At 45.2% G+C, this 15,082-nt stretch overlaps 1 protein-coding gene across 1 annotated transcript in view; it reads left to right on the top strand.

Moving 5' to 3' along the window:
- The window catches only part of LOC144826435 (transient receptor potential cation channel subfamily M member 7-like), a 2,236,140-nt gene that overhangs the window by 128,460 nt on the left and 2,092,598 nt on the right, over positions 1-15,082 (top strand). Inside the window, exon 2 of the mRNA XM_078684762.1 lies at positions 1,647-1,726. Coding sequence (XP_078540888.1) covers positions 1,647-1,726 — 80 coding nt within the window. The remainder of the gene's footprint in view (positions 1-1,646; positions 1,727-15,082) is intronic.

The raw sequence follows: 15,082 nt of genomic DNA, 5'->3' as shown, positions 1-15,082 counted from the left end.
CCTGAGCACACATGTTTTAAGGGAAACGGCCATTACCACGAAGGCTTTACAACGAAATCGTTAACCACGCATGCAGTACAACGCATGCGTGGTTAACACGAAAGCCTTTACCACGCATACCTTTACTACGAGGTTTGTAGTAAAGGTATATGTGGTAAAGTAAAAAAAGGGGGGGTTAGGGGGGTCTCCCCCCCCCCAAAAAAGAAACTCACCTGAAGTCACGTCGGGTATCAGCGTCGTTTAAGAGAAAACGGAAAATAAACTTCCGCTTTCTCTTAACGACGTATGACGTCACCACGCTAGTAATTGTGGTAAATGTAATGCGTGGTAAACGAATTCCGTTGTAACGCATGCGTGGTAAAGGCATGCGTTGCAACGGAATTTGTTGTAACGTCATATATTCATGTTTTAAATGATACATTTTAGAGTTAATATATCATCACGTTCAGTACTGTCCTTGGGACTTCACTCTTTAGTAAACTTATGCGAGTGAAAGACTTTCAAGTCTGAGAATGTGCGTATGTAGCATTGAAGGCCCACTTTACATGGCATGCCTTAAAAACAGTGTTTGCCGATGCGATGGTAGGTGTCGTCTATTATTTAAAGTAGGTTTCTGACTTTTGGGAACTTACAAACCTCCTCCATGGTAGTCTTTGTAAAATTGTATGAGTAGCCCTATTTGGCTAATGCTTCTACATGGTATAGATTGAAATGTTCATTTACGCATTTTGAAATCGGTTTTGGGGGACAAAGAGGCTGCCATTGGCCAGACAGGGCTACTGGACCTCAACTATTTGGTGGCTCATGTCGTTTACTACTGATGTCTTGGGTTTCGTGCTATTACGGCATTGCAAACTGAGCCAAGGCCCCCTTAACACACTTGACTCACAGGTTAGTCGGGGCGAGCACTCCAAAGAATCTCAGGTAGGGAATGTGGAGTTAGAGATTCAGAATCCAAACAGTCAAACAATGGGTGCAATAAGTGAATGTCTAGTCTACTTTCTTTTAAGAAAAGAGAAATACTTTAATCTCACCAAAAAGCAATGTGGTACATGAAGAAATAACGCTACTGGAATGCATACTACATGACTCATTAAAGAGAGGAACACGGTCTGAGAATTTGGTTACAGTGCAGGCTCACTATGGCAAAGTTGACCAGCTTTCCTGTAATCTGTGACCTGTAGGTCAGTCCGTAACATTTGACTAGGCAGTTCTGAGTTGCAGTCCCACCCAAGAATTTGTTTTGTCAAGACACAGTCCGCGTCTTTGACGTATTCGTGTTGTCTATCTGATCATGGCACACATTCAGAGCTTCCAAGAGCAGGTCTGCAGCTGTAATTGGCGCAGGGTGAACATAGAATTTACATTAAAAGGTAATTCTTTTTTCTCTATAAAATGGCCTCAGTCAGTTAAGCAAAAGAAAATATTGAGTTGCAAACATTTCCATATTAATTTATCCCCTCTCGGATCCACTTTTACTCTTGTAGGCGTTATTCTGCTACTCGATGTCATCAAACACCAGTAAAATGTTTATAATTAGTTTAGATTTAATAAGAACGTCTGTCCGTGAAACACAGCGGTCATTTATATATTTAAATGCTTAAGATTCTTTTTGTTTTACTCCTCATTTTTCTTTTCTGTTTTAGTCCCAGAAATCCTGGATCGAAAACACTTTCAACAAGCGAGAATGCACATATCTTATTCCAAGTTCAAAGGATCCTCACAGGTACGTGATAAAAAACGTGACCACTTAGCTAAAACATGCACGGTAACATTTTCACTTAGAGTAATTTCATGGCCCACTGCTACAGTCTGGCGAGTGGAGGAGTTTTAACTACCAACTGCCTTTTAGGAAACGGCACCGTCTGGTGTTTATTCACAAATAAGTTAGCCTAAAGAAGGGGAGGGGGGACGTGCGATTTTTGATATGGTGTGGGCAAAGTATAAGAAGCTGCAAATACTGTTTATGAAGCTCCACTGTAATATTTAGGATTAATATAAAAGTATTTTAGCGTTTTTTTAAATCTTAAAAAAATATATATATTCACTTTCGAATTAGAAAGGGGGCACATTAGGCATGCAACACTCTATATGAGTCGACATAATCGTTTTCCATAAGTCTGCTATGTTCCATATCAAGAAAATTCCACCCATCACAAGGAATTTTCCCTAATGTCACGTTTATTTTTTAACTTGCCTTTTGTGTCGGTGAAAACATGTACCACATCAATAATAGTAACATTTACTCCGGGAACCCATACATTGGGGGTCAAGGTGTGACGGAGTAAAGGGTGTGAAGTCATGAGGGGTAGAGTCATGAGCCTGGCAGTCAACTTATTAAAAAAAAAATCTTCTGCAATGAACATAACAAATGTGACAATAAATCTGTTTTAGTATACTTAATTGGTCACACAGTGGTTGCATATAATATGGCTTACAGGGCGAGACTCCTGTTCTGCAGAGATCTTTCATGGGATTATAAAAGGTAACTGGTGGTGAGTGCAGTTACAGGAGTGTTCTTAGTTTTGACTCATAAAATAAAATGGAGGGTTAATGTGCCTGCTGACGAGCACGTCGTTTAACATGCAGATCACAGATTTGTATTTTATGTAGATATTTAAGTGGGTTACTGCTTTTGACAAAGTCATCCTTTTGTTACGATCAGTTCATAAGTTTCAATCCGAACATAGCAAAGTGAGAAATGAACTGGCACCCAGGAGCGGCATGCAAACTAAACTGCAGGTCATGTGTTTCGATCTTTGCTTTTTTCTCAATATGCTGATTTTTGAAGTTTGAAAAGGAGGGTTCCTTTGGCTAGTATTAAATTCTTGTTTTTACAGACCAGCCCAATCGCTACGTTAAGTTTTAAATCTTAACTTTGTTTTTCTCACAACCATGCACTCTTAACTTAATGTCTACAAGCATGGAAGATGTGTCTAAATCCTCTTCTTCAATACTGAATCCGTCGACGGGCTTGTCAACAGGGATTTCCTCATCTTCCCCCGCGCTGCATGGTTCAGCGTCGACTGCATCGACACCAGTGGTGGCAACTCTGTCGTTGGCAATGGCGTCAACTACTTTGTCGACACTGATGACGACGGCTGTGGTGATGACGGCGTCTACGACAACGACGGCATCATCGGCTGCAGTGGTGACGACTATCTCGATGACGGTACTGTCGAGGGCTTTCATGTCTTTGTCGACGACCCTTATATCGTCGTCGACGAGAGAAAAAATTGTTATAACGATCGGGAAACACCAAATTACACCTGAGATGACTTCTCCAAGAAGGGTGACACCTTTACCACCTGCACTTCTCCTTGAAGAGGAGGGATCTGATGATGATGACGGGCCATATGGGTATGCGCATAGCCCCTCTCAGTTGCACGTTAAGTGCCAGGACACAGACTCTGAGGAAGAATACTTTGAGGAGCAGCAATATGATCCTCCCACTATGATTATCCAGAGGTCTACCACCAGCAGATGGTCTATATGCCTTCCTCCCTTCTAACAGACTTGCAGTTGATGCTTTCGGACTAGAGAAGGATATTCCCAACACAATCCCCGGCTTCGGTGCCAGTTATAGCTGTTCCACCTGGGCTAACTTCTGACCCTCAATTGCCACCGCCACTACCACTGCCCGTGGCTCCAGGTACACCACCAATAGTCCCTCTCATCCAGGATGATCCATCTGATGAGGACCAGGGCAATGTCGCTCTTCCAGATCCAGACACAGAGTGGAATGACTATATCATTCCTGATCCAGCTTCGCCTTCACCAGCTCCAGTGGAATCCCCCCCCTGGAGACATAGGGGGTTTCCACAATTTGATGGAAAGAGCTGCTAAGAGGTTCGAGCTGCCCATGGTCCGAATGTTTCCTTTACGACTTCAAAGAGCCTTACAAAAAATCAGTTTGGACTATTCCTATTGTTGGTCATGTCTGGGACGAGGGCCTAAAGGTGATGAATCCAGCCACGGTGCTTCCAGTGCTGCCTCGCCTTGAAAAGAAATTTAAAGCCCCCAAGGATAGTCCGGCCTGCCTGGTCAGTCAGCCTAAACTGGACTCTGTCATCTCCCTGGTGGCTCAAAGAAAGTCCAAAAATCCTTCAGCTCCCCTCACGACACCTCCAGACAAAGAGGGCTGCCGCCTGGATTACGCCGGCAAGAGGTTTTCCTCCATGTCCAGCCTGATGGTCAGGGCGGCAAATGCCTTAGCAATACTTGGTCGCTACGATCGCCAGATGTGGTGTGACCTTTCCCCCTATTTGGATCAATTACCGGAAGAGGATAAAGTGGAGGCGAAAAAGATTCTCCAGGAGGGAGAGAGAACCTCACCTCTTCAGAGGTAATTGACTGTGCAGTAGACATTGCAACAACTGTGTTCCGCTAACTAGCGGGAGCTGCTGTCCGTTGCCTGGGCTGGCTTTGAGCTAAATGGTTTTGTCCGGGGGTCCAAAACAAACTCTTGGATCTTCCCTTGTATGGGGTGGTGCTCTTTGGGAAGCACATTGATAATGCGCTTCAAGACATTAAAAAAGACCCGGAAACTGCAAAATCCTTAGGTACTCTGCAATACTGCAAGGTTCCCTTTCGTGGAGCAAGAGACAGAGGCCTTCCTACCTACAGAGGAGGATACCAGCAACAATGGTGTTCTACGTATACTTCAGCCTCTCAATCTTGTATAACCAGCGGCAGGGTCAATCATTCTCTTTCTCTAGATCCAACAACAGAGGACAACAAGGACGCTAAGAGACCATAGCGGCTTGCTGGCTCTTACTACTGTTTCTTCTCCTCCCGTTATATCAGTAGGAGGTAGAATCTCGCATTACATCCACAACTGGCAGCAAATAACGTCAGATCGTTGGGTTCTATACATCATTCAATACAGTCATACTCCAGAGTTTGTCCACCCACCACCTCCCAGAGCCCCTCGTGCCACTGAGTCAAAACATCTTCATCTTCTACGTCTAGAAGTCCATCAAATGCTCCTGAAAGGGGCAATAGAGCTGGTTCCTCGCTCGCTACGGGGAGAAGGTTTCTAATCCCGGTCCTTTCTAGTTCGGAATACCTTGGAAAAGTGGCGCCCTATTCTAGATCTGAGGGAGCTTAACGCCTATCTCATCAAACAGTCGTTCCGAATGGTGTCCTTGTAGGACATCCTTCGTCTCCTCAACTCAGGAGACTACATGGCCACATAGGATTTAGAAGACGCATACTTTCATATACCCATCCATCCAGCCCACAGGAAGTTCCTTCGCTTCACAGTAGCCACGAGCCACTTTCAGTTCAAGGTCCTACCATTTGGACTCAGATCTGCTCCTTGGATATTTACAAAAGTACTAGCTCCTGTGGCAGCTTTTCTCCGAAAGCAACAGCATCAGGTTTTCCCTTACCTGGACGACTGGTTGCTTAAGTCCCCTTCCATGCATGCGGCAGAAGACTCAGTCGCAGTGTGTACACACCTATTCGACAATCTGGGTCTTACTCTCAACACAGAAAAGCAGACTCTGTGCCCTTCCAGGACAGCCCAGTTCCTGGGGGCCATTCTGAACACGTCCCTCAACAAGACATTTCGGTCCTTGGAGAGGCAGGAAAAGCTGATAGCCATGGCCCGTCTACTCCTAAAAAACAGTCACTTTCAGTTTGCCTCTACAAGTCTCTCCTAGGGTTAATTTCCTCCTGCATTCCTCTGATTCCTCACTGCAGGCTACGGATGTGCCCTCTTTAGGAGGAGCTAGACTCGCAGTGCCGACAAGTGGAGGGATCCTTCAAGGACAAGATCTGCGATATCAGGTCAATTAGGGACGCCACATCATGGTGGACGAGCAGAGACCACATTTCTGAGGGCCTCTCATTCAGGGTCTCCCCAGCTCCTCAAATCATAACCACTGATGCCTCGCTGGAATGCTGGGGGGCAGTCTTACAAGACCTTCACATAAGCTGCCTTTGACTACCACAAGATCGCCTTCTGCATATCTATTTTCTAGAGCTCAGAGCGATTGGCTAGGCTTTACAGGCTTTCCTGCCTCTGATAGAGCAGTCTGCAGTTCTTTTACAAACGGACAATACGGTGGCCATGCATTACATAAACAAAGAGTCTAGGTCTTGCCTTCTGTCAAGAGAAGCTAAGACAATCTGGGAATGGGCGATCCGGCATGGCATATCACTAAAAGCAGAGCATCTTCCGGCTGTTGTCAATGAAACGGCGGACACTCTGAACAGACTGAAGTCTATCAGTCATGAATGAGAACTGGACCAGTGCACTCTGGAACAGGTGTTTCGCCTATGGGGCAGACTGTCCATAGACCTCTTTGCCACGCCGGAGAGCAAGAAATGACGATTCTACGCAAGCAGGATTCACCATCCGGTATCGTTGGGGAATGCACTTTCGATGGCCTGGTCAGGTGCCTTAGTCTACGCTTTTCCCCCCATAACTCTCTATCCCCAGACTTCTCAGGAAGCTCAAGGCGGAGCCTTGCAAGACTATTTTCGTAGCTCCTGCGTGGCCCCGCCAATTTTGGTTCACAGAGCTGCATCTCCGCTCCTCTCCATGGAGCACCCTTTTCCTTTGCGGTCGATTCCTTTGTTGCTGACAATGTCCCAGGGCAAAATTTGGCACCCGTATCCGACCCTTTCGGAAGAATGTAGAGACGTACTTTCTCAGGCACGAGCTCCAAGTACCAACAAAACCAACTGGCCAAAGTGGAAGCATTTCTGCCATTGCTGCCAGCAGGAGGGCATTCATCCTTTTTCTTGCGCACTTCATGAAGTTCTTCCTTACATACTTTTGTTGGCGAAAGCAGGGCTGGCTCACTCATCCATCAAAGTTCATCTGGCCGCCATCTCTCGCTTCAGGCGCACATCTTCGGTTCCTTCCCTCTGGTCGGCAAGGATAGTTAAACAGTTTCTCAAGGGCCTTTTTAGAGTATTCCCTCCAGTCAAGCCTCTTTGGCATTTTAATTTGGTTCTCACCCAGCTCATGAAGCATCCCTTCGAACCAATTCATCGGGCGGACCTGAAATTTCTGTCCTGGGATGTTGCTCTTCTAATGGCCTTGACTTCGGCTAAGAGAGTAGGTGAACTTCAGGCACTCACCATTCAGGAGCCTTTTCTATGATTTAAAAAGGGGGCAGTGATACTCCGTACCAACCCAAAGTTCATAACGAAAGCGCCTTCAAACTTTCATTTGAATGAGCCGGTCATATTAAAAAAAAATTCCCTCCACCTATTACTCCAGCAGAGACAGCACTACACTCACTGGACATTCAGAGGTGCTTGAAATTCTATTTTCAACGTACTAAGGACTTCAGGTAGTCACCTCAACTCTTTGTGCCTTTCAGTGCCCCTCGTAAGGGTTTCCCCTTTCCAAGCAAGGGATTGCTCGTTGGATTACCAGCGCTATCCAGTATTGTCACCGAGCAGCGGGCAACCCCCTTGAAGGTCGTGTGCATGCTCATTCCACGAGGGCGATTTCTTCTTCAACAGCCCTCTTTGCCGGAGTTCCTATCTAGGAGATCTGCAGGGCAGCATCCCTTTCAACCCTCCTTCCGTCTTTCTATTTATGTTCTTTGCACATTTCTTTAAGTTACTTTGCTAGTTTCTTCTATTTCCTTATGTTTATGAATATGCTTAGTGACCATTGACTTTTGGTTCTAATTGTTAATAATGGATATATAGGTAATCAAGGTAGCAGAAATGTGCTCATAACTGCTAGCTACTCTGATTCAAGCATGGGAATCTATGAAAGTTCCAATACTGGAGTAAGAAAACAAGTTAATTACCTGTAACTTTCATACATTCGCATGCGACCCACCCTCCTCCACAGGGAAAGCTCAGTTTTCAGCATCTTCAGTTATATGATTACACAATGGCTACGAAAATCTGAGGGTCTGGGGTTCACTCAGGAAGGTTCTAGAGGGTGAGGCTAATCTGATTGGTTGTTCATTTTAGTTGGTCTCTTTTACAAAAAGAGGTGGATATGTTACAAAACTAGAATGGGCCTAGGCCTAGTTTCTGTTTTTGTTATGGTTTTAATTGCTATTTTATGTATATCGGGGACTCCCATCTCGACGATGGGGAGTGATTCAAGCATGGGAATCTATGAAAGTTCCCCTTACCGGAGAACCAAAGTTACAGGTAAGTAACTTGTTTTCTTCTCTACACTCTGTGGCCCATTTAAGATCTGTTTTATTTTTGACTGTAGTTAGATCTGGTGCTTTGTTATTTTAAACTGTTTTGGGCCAACAAGTCACCACTGCGTGACGTTTCGTTTGAATCATTGCTTTCAGTTTTTTTGTTTCAAATATATTTAACTTTGTAACAGAGAAACAAACAAAAAATGACTGAATAAGGTGGAAAATGTCTAACAGAAGATGCATGTAGTAACTACTTGACAACATCCTTGTAATGTATCAATTTGAATCAATATAAATAAAAAATGAGGTACCACTGTTGGGGCAGGTCAGGTTTGCAGCAAAATATTGAACATAGTTACTAGATACATTAATGATTGGTTTCTGATTTTATTTTAGGCAATACATGTTGTTCTCAAATGCCCCTTGCTAGACTGCATTCAAAATGGTGTTCTATCTCTGACTTTTTTTGTTTCTCTCACTGACATGCATACATGCCCATGGGAATACTCTGTTTCACAGCTTTGGCACTCTTTGTTGTTTTCACTGTCTTTGAATCTTTCCTCCTTTGCTTTTTCTGAAATAAGATTACTCTTTGTCTCACTATTTTTTCTTTCCCTCCCTTACCTGCACACAGGGTTTGGATTGTTCCATTTAATGAGCTTTCTCTGTTGGTCTATCCATTTTCTTCTTTTCTGAACTTGTGTATACTTAATATTCCTGTTCGATTCTTCATCTCTGCACTGTCTGTATGGCATTCTTTTCTTACTGAAGCAGCCACATGATGGTATGCATGTGCACCGTCTCCTTCATACCCACATTCTCTTGCTATCTCTCTCTGTTGTTTATGTAATGATGATCTATATGGCATGCATACTGGTTTACCAGAGCATATGTGCACAAATAGTCTCTCTCTGATGCTTATTTGCTTTGCTTTCCTCTTTCTTACACTGCACCCCTCTGTGGCACTGTCTCTGTGATGCTCTTTTGATCTCTTTCTGCCTGTTTAGGGCTCTTTCTCTGCCCTTACCTGGGGTTCTTTCTAGCTATATAACAAATAATAGCACACAGTTCCCCTGGGATTAGTGATTGCGTAGTGTAGGGTGCTGTCTTCCTCTCTGCCTAGAGTGCAACAGGGAAGGGTATCCCTTGTCGGAACTAGGGATGCCTCACACAACAGGCTGGTTTAATGGCTATTGTCATGTCACCAGCTAGTCGTATCGTGTCATCATCGGCGCCCTGCTCCAACGTCAAGCCGGCGCTGCAATGCCTGACGGGTAGCACGAGGTCCTACACTCTTGTGGAGATCTTTTGTTCCTTGCCGGTGGATGAAAGGGTGTGAGGGCCCTAGTGAGTGAAGTAGTGAGCGTGAGTGCAGTGGGTTAAACAAGGTTGGTGTGATCTACTGCATTGTCTTTAATCGTGTAGTTCACCACCTTAATAAATCCTGTTGTTGACTGTTCTTTCTAGCTACCCCTGCCTTTTGCTGACACTTATTGACTCTGATATGTGCGCACATATTCAGCTCCGGTCTGGGGCTTGCACGCTCTGCTCCTCCCTGGCCCTGCCCTCCTTTGGTCCGCCCTGGGCCTGCCCCCCTCTGGTCGTCCCTAGCCCTACACATCCTTCCCCCCAGCCTCCGTACATTCTTCCTGTCTGATTCTTGCTCACCCCCCCCCTCTTTCTGGAGCTTACTTATTCTTTCTGTCTTTGATACCTAGGGCACTTTTCCCCTCTGGTGCTTGTATATTCTGTCCTTTTACATGGGTCACTCATTCCATCGTTGTTGGACTTGGCCCTTTCGTTTTTTGTTGTTTCTTTTAAATCGGTTTATTAAAGGCTTGCAGTCTTAAATCACAGCGTAGAAACATTTAACAGGTTTCAGTACATACAGCTGGCTTCATTAGTTTACACAGATTCAGTATTGTCACTGTGTATCACATTTCTATAATCATATTAGGTATAGGCATAATTGACTGTAGAGATAAACAAGTAACAAGGAAAGAAACCAAGAAAAGGTAAGAGAGGATAGAGCGTCGGGAAAAGAAAAGGGGGCGGGGGGGTTAGGGGTCATTTTCAGTGCGGGCCATCATGCTCTTCCGTAAGGGCTAAGCAGTAGATCTCGGGTTTCCCACATTGTCATGTTGAAGGGACACCTGTGGGGTCACAGTATCCTGGGCGCATCTTCGAATAGTTGGAAGGCATGAAGGTTGGGTGGCGTGAAATGTATTTGTTCTAGTTTGTAGAGAGTCTAGCAGTGGTTGCCAAATGCGTGGAAACTTAGGTTCAGTGTCACCAGGGCTGTAAGGAGTTCCATCGCCATAGTATGCCAAAGACGTGTAAACCACATGATGATAGGGGGTGCAGCTGGCTTCCTCCAATAGAGGGCTATGAGCGGTTTGGCAGCCCAAGCATCTGTGATATAACGTGCCAATCATCGTGAGTCCTGGCCAGGAGCGTTAGACGCCTAATTCCTAAGATAAACACAGTGGGGTTGTTTGGATTAGGATAGCCAATGTTTTTTTTACCATGGCTTAAGACCACGTTCCAAAAGAGGGTTAGTGCTGAGCAGGTCCACCATGTATGTAAGAAGTCCCCGGCCGCGGTTTGGCAGCATCAGCATTTGGGTGAGGAGCCGGGGAACATCCTATGTAAGCGTTGGGGGGTGGGAGGGGGGGGTTGGTGTGGGTGGTGTAGTACCATCGTGTCTTGAGTTTGTAGGCAGTTTCCTGCGGAGGTATGCTATTAAGTATTTTCGCTGTGTCGCACCAGAATTGCTCCCATTTATTGGGAGAGACCTCTTCTGCAATGTCCAGATACCATTGTGTTTGGTAGGTGTGGGGTCTGATTGGGGTGGAATGCTGCAGCACTTGATAGGTACAAGAGATCAAGCCCAGTGAGCTGTCGAATGAGCTCACTAGTGTTACAAAGGAGGTAAGGTGCCTGGTCACCCTTTGGGTATTTAAGGGCGTGTGCAGCCAATGTCGAATCTGGTAATAATGTAATCTAGCCACCGTAGATAGGTGATGTTCACTGTTGCATTGATCAAAAGTTTTAAGTCTATCTCGCTCAAAGAGATCCTGGAAGTTGCAGCATTCTCCCTCTCTCCATGCCGGAAATAATTGTGTTTGTAGTGTCGGTGGAATGTCAGGATTGCGTGTCAACGGTGTGTTCGTGGAGGGAAAGGAGGTGAGGCCTCTATATATTGCAACTCTATCACAAACGTCCAGCACTGTCTTTGTGAACGTAGTTATGAAAGCACTACGAGACCGGGTGCCTCGTTGGAGTCCCAGAGCAGTCTGCAGGCCACCGCCTGGTCCATTTGAAACCTGTGCTTCTCACTTTCACGCATTCTGAAATATATATCGGGGGCGAGCTACCCAGTAATGTTCCAAGAGGTTGGGACATGCAAGTCCCCCTATCTCTAGGTAATGTTGCAGGGATTCTGCACATACACAGAACTATGCAGAGGAATACAAGACATTGGAATATAGGGGCTAAGCCTTCCTACCGCCTCAGTACCCACAATCCCAGGGCTGAGAATCTATAGTGTCTCACTCGCTCTCCTATACAATCACGAAGATGCAAATGATTAGACTCCCCAGAACACAACACTCATGACTCTCTCAGGAATCACGGTAACAAGACATACCCTTTCGCTCACTCACTTGGACTTGTCCACAAAAAGAATTTGCAGAGACACGAGTATAGTTTAAAATGTTTATTTTAACTATCATGCTCTATAATGCAGTATACGAGCCACTACCAGCAGCAAAATGCATATAATCAACACAGCATTATAGCAAGTGCATATATCATAAATGAGATGTCATCGTATAAAGAGAGTGGATAAAGGACTATAATACCTAACCACCCTCCCCTTGGTAAGAAAATGAATTATATAATGGAAGATCTCTGGGCTTTGTCAGTAGACCCCATACCTTAGTGCCTATATGGTGTATCTACATTCCCATAATATTAAAGCACGAGTCCTCAGCAGCCCCAGATGTGTTAGCATGTTTTGTCTAGGTGCTAGGGACTGACCAGAACAGAATAACAAGGGGCATTGTTTATCTACCTTGTTCAACGTGTTCAGACTAAACTCCAAGAACGAGACAGAGAACGCACAAAGCAGACTGTTCTCTTGTGAAAGGCATAAACAGAGTCTTGCTAAATAAAGTCATGTAGTAACGTGCGCAAAAGCGGCATCATGGCAGCAGAGCTCATGCTAACTTAGCGATGTCGTCAATGTTCCTATCGGCTAATGGAATGTATTCCCAACCTGGGGGGGATAAGTACCAAGGACTTAATCTCAGTAGAATTTTTACCCGCTGCCAACCAAAACAGCCCGGAGGTAACCAAGACAACCTGGTCCTCTAGTAATGTTGCAGATTCTATCTTAGCGGAAGCAGAGCAATTCAAGAACTGGGGCATTAAGCTGGTCCCCTTACAAAGACCAGCTTATCCCTCTACACTCCTGAGGAGGATAAGACCAAAATCAGAGACACAACAGGCAATTACCTTTAGTGTTCTCAGGGGTGCCCTGGGAAGCTCGCCCAAAACAAGTGAGAGCAGCCCCTGGCAGCAATCAACAGAAAGTCCCACGGTGGCAGCTGGCCCCAAGCCAGCGTTCATTACGAGCAAGCAAAGCCCAGTTCCAAAGGAACATCAGACTCGTACTTTCACCACTACTAAGCCCTTGCGAGGAAGCCCGCCAAACAGGAACACACGCAGTCCCCGAGGACGGGCAGAAGCTAGTGTAAGGGGGGCACCACACCAAAATCGAGCACCAACAAGGGAAACATTGTCCCGAACCATCTTCATACGCCCTGAAGAGGCTTGACGCCACCAACAAATTAGAGACGGTAAAAGGGGAAGGGCTCCAATTATAGGCATTTGTTCTCGGAACATAAACGGCCTAACCTCAAAAATGGATGACCCAGACTTCAAAAAGTATATCTCTCTCTTTGACATAATAATGCTGCAAGAAACCTGGCTTACAACTTCACAACATATCACGGCCTTCACTTGCTTTTCAACAGCAGCGGTCAGAATTAACAGATTTGGCCACCAGTCAGGAGGCTTGGCCACATACGTATCCACTACATCAATACCTTCGGCAGTCCTTATGGACTCATCTATATCCACAACCTTAGCAGTAAAGATAAAATTACAGCTTGGGAATAAAGAAGAAGAGATATGCCTTGTCAACCATATGTCCACCCCAAACATAGAGTTAAAGATTCCACCAAAATCTCCAACCAATTGGCGGAGTATGTCACCCAGATGGAAAAGCCACTCTTCCTCCTGACAGGGGACTTTAACCAAAATTTACTTGGCTCATCAGTAGAAGAAGAGGCCCTGGCTCTAAACAAAATCTACACTATACCATCACAAAGTGCCCCTCTAAACAGGAGAAAGCATCAAAACAACTGTCTACTCCAGGACCTAGAACACCAAAACCTTCGGGCACTAAATGGAAGCTTTATGACTGACTCTCCTCCAGTAGAAACCTTCTATTCACACACATCCAGCTCCATCCTGGACTACACCTTTGCCAGTCATTATTTCCACACATCCTGGGGTTCAGAATGGGGGATAAGGGTGAGAGTGACCAACGTCCCCAGGAATGCCACATGACATCAAAGACGCCAACTGCAATTAGGCCATACAAAATTCTTGGGGCGATTTATTCCATTAATCAAAAAAGGATTAAATGTACGCCAGCCAACTCAACTACTCTGACCGAAACTGCCCTTCAACTTTACAATACACAAAAACCAAATGCAGCTGGGCATATCTCTCACTGGGAGCAATATACAGGATCTCTGCTAAAAGAACTGACAACTAAGACCGCCCCAAAAAGTAATTTCTATAAAGAGAGCAGTAAAACCAACTTAAAGAGAGGACCGAGAGCACAATTAAGATTACAAAAAAGGTCTGTAAACCAGATCTTACCGAAGCTAAGATCAGCCCCCAAAAACGTCTACCTACGAGCTGCGCTGAAAAATCAAAGGGCTGAGCTCATTCGCATAAAATGGAATATAAAAAAAGACGCTGAAAAAGAGGCCTGGGCAAAACTACTATACGATACCAAAAGCAATAACAGTACCCGCTTCTGGCAATCAGTGAACAGGATCCTGCGCCCACAGCACAAAGACCTAGGATCTCACATTGTGGAAGAGTCATGGATCAACTATCTCTCCAGCCACTTTAACGACCCTCCGGAACATGCAGGAGCACAAAGAAGCACCAACACAAAGCCAGATTCTACAGCGTTTATGCCGGTGCTACCGACTCAGAGAGAGCAAGGCCTACCCAAAAACAACTTGGACATATCAGCTTCTCAGCAGACAGCCTTAATAACAAAGCAGATTTGTAAGGGCAGGAAAGAAGGAGCTCCAGGACCCAATGGCATTCCGCCAGCCCTGTTTAAGGAAAAAAATACAGAATGGGCCATGCAACCATTATTCACGGAAATTAGACTCCTAAATAGAATCCCAGAATCTTGGAGGGGGTCGACGATCGTCCCCATATACAAAAAAAGGTGACAAGACGGACCCTAATAATTATCGCCTAGTAGCCCTCCTTGACAATGAGGCGAAATATTTCGCGGGAACCATCTTAGAGGAGATTGTGCTATGGGCGGAATCAAACCAGATCATACCACTGAACCAGACCGGCTTCCGAAAAAATACTGGAACAGCAACTAACATCCTGGCTATCTCACTAATCATTGATGCAGCAAAAACCAAAAAATTGCCGCTGCACCTGTGCTACATCTATTTCAGTGCAGCATTTGACAACATCGAGAGAGGCAGACTTTGGGGGAAACTAGCACAATGGGGCATATCGCAGCCGATTCTAAACATGCTGAAGCTTCTCCATTCTGATACCTGGGTGCAGGTGAAGCTAGGAAGCGGCACCCATTTGTCATCCAAAGTTCGCAC

This window comes from Lissotriton helveticus, chromosome 3_2 (genome assembly GCF_964261635.1).
Source record: "Lissotriton helveticus chromosome 3_2, aLisHel1.1, whole genome shotgun sequence".
Taxonomy (NCBI): Eukaryota; Metazoa; Chordata; class Amphibia; order Caudata; family Salamandridae; genus Lissotriton; species Lissotriton helveticus.
Note: the sequence above shows the minus strand (reverse complement) of the source record. Positions and strands in the feature narration are given on the sequence as shown.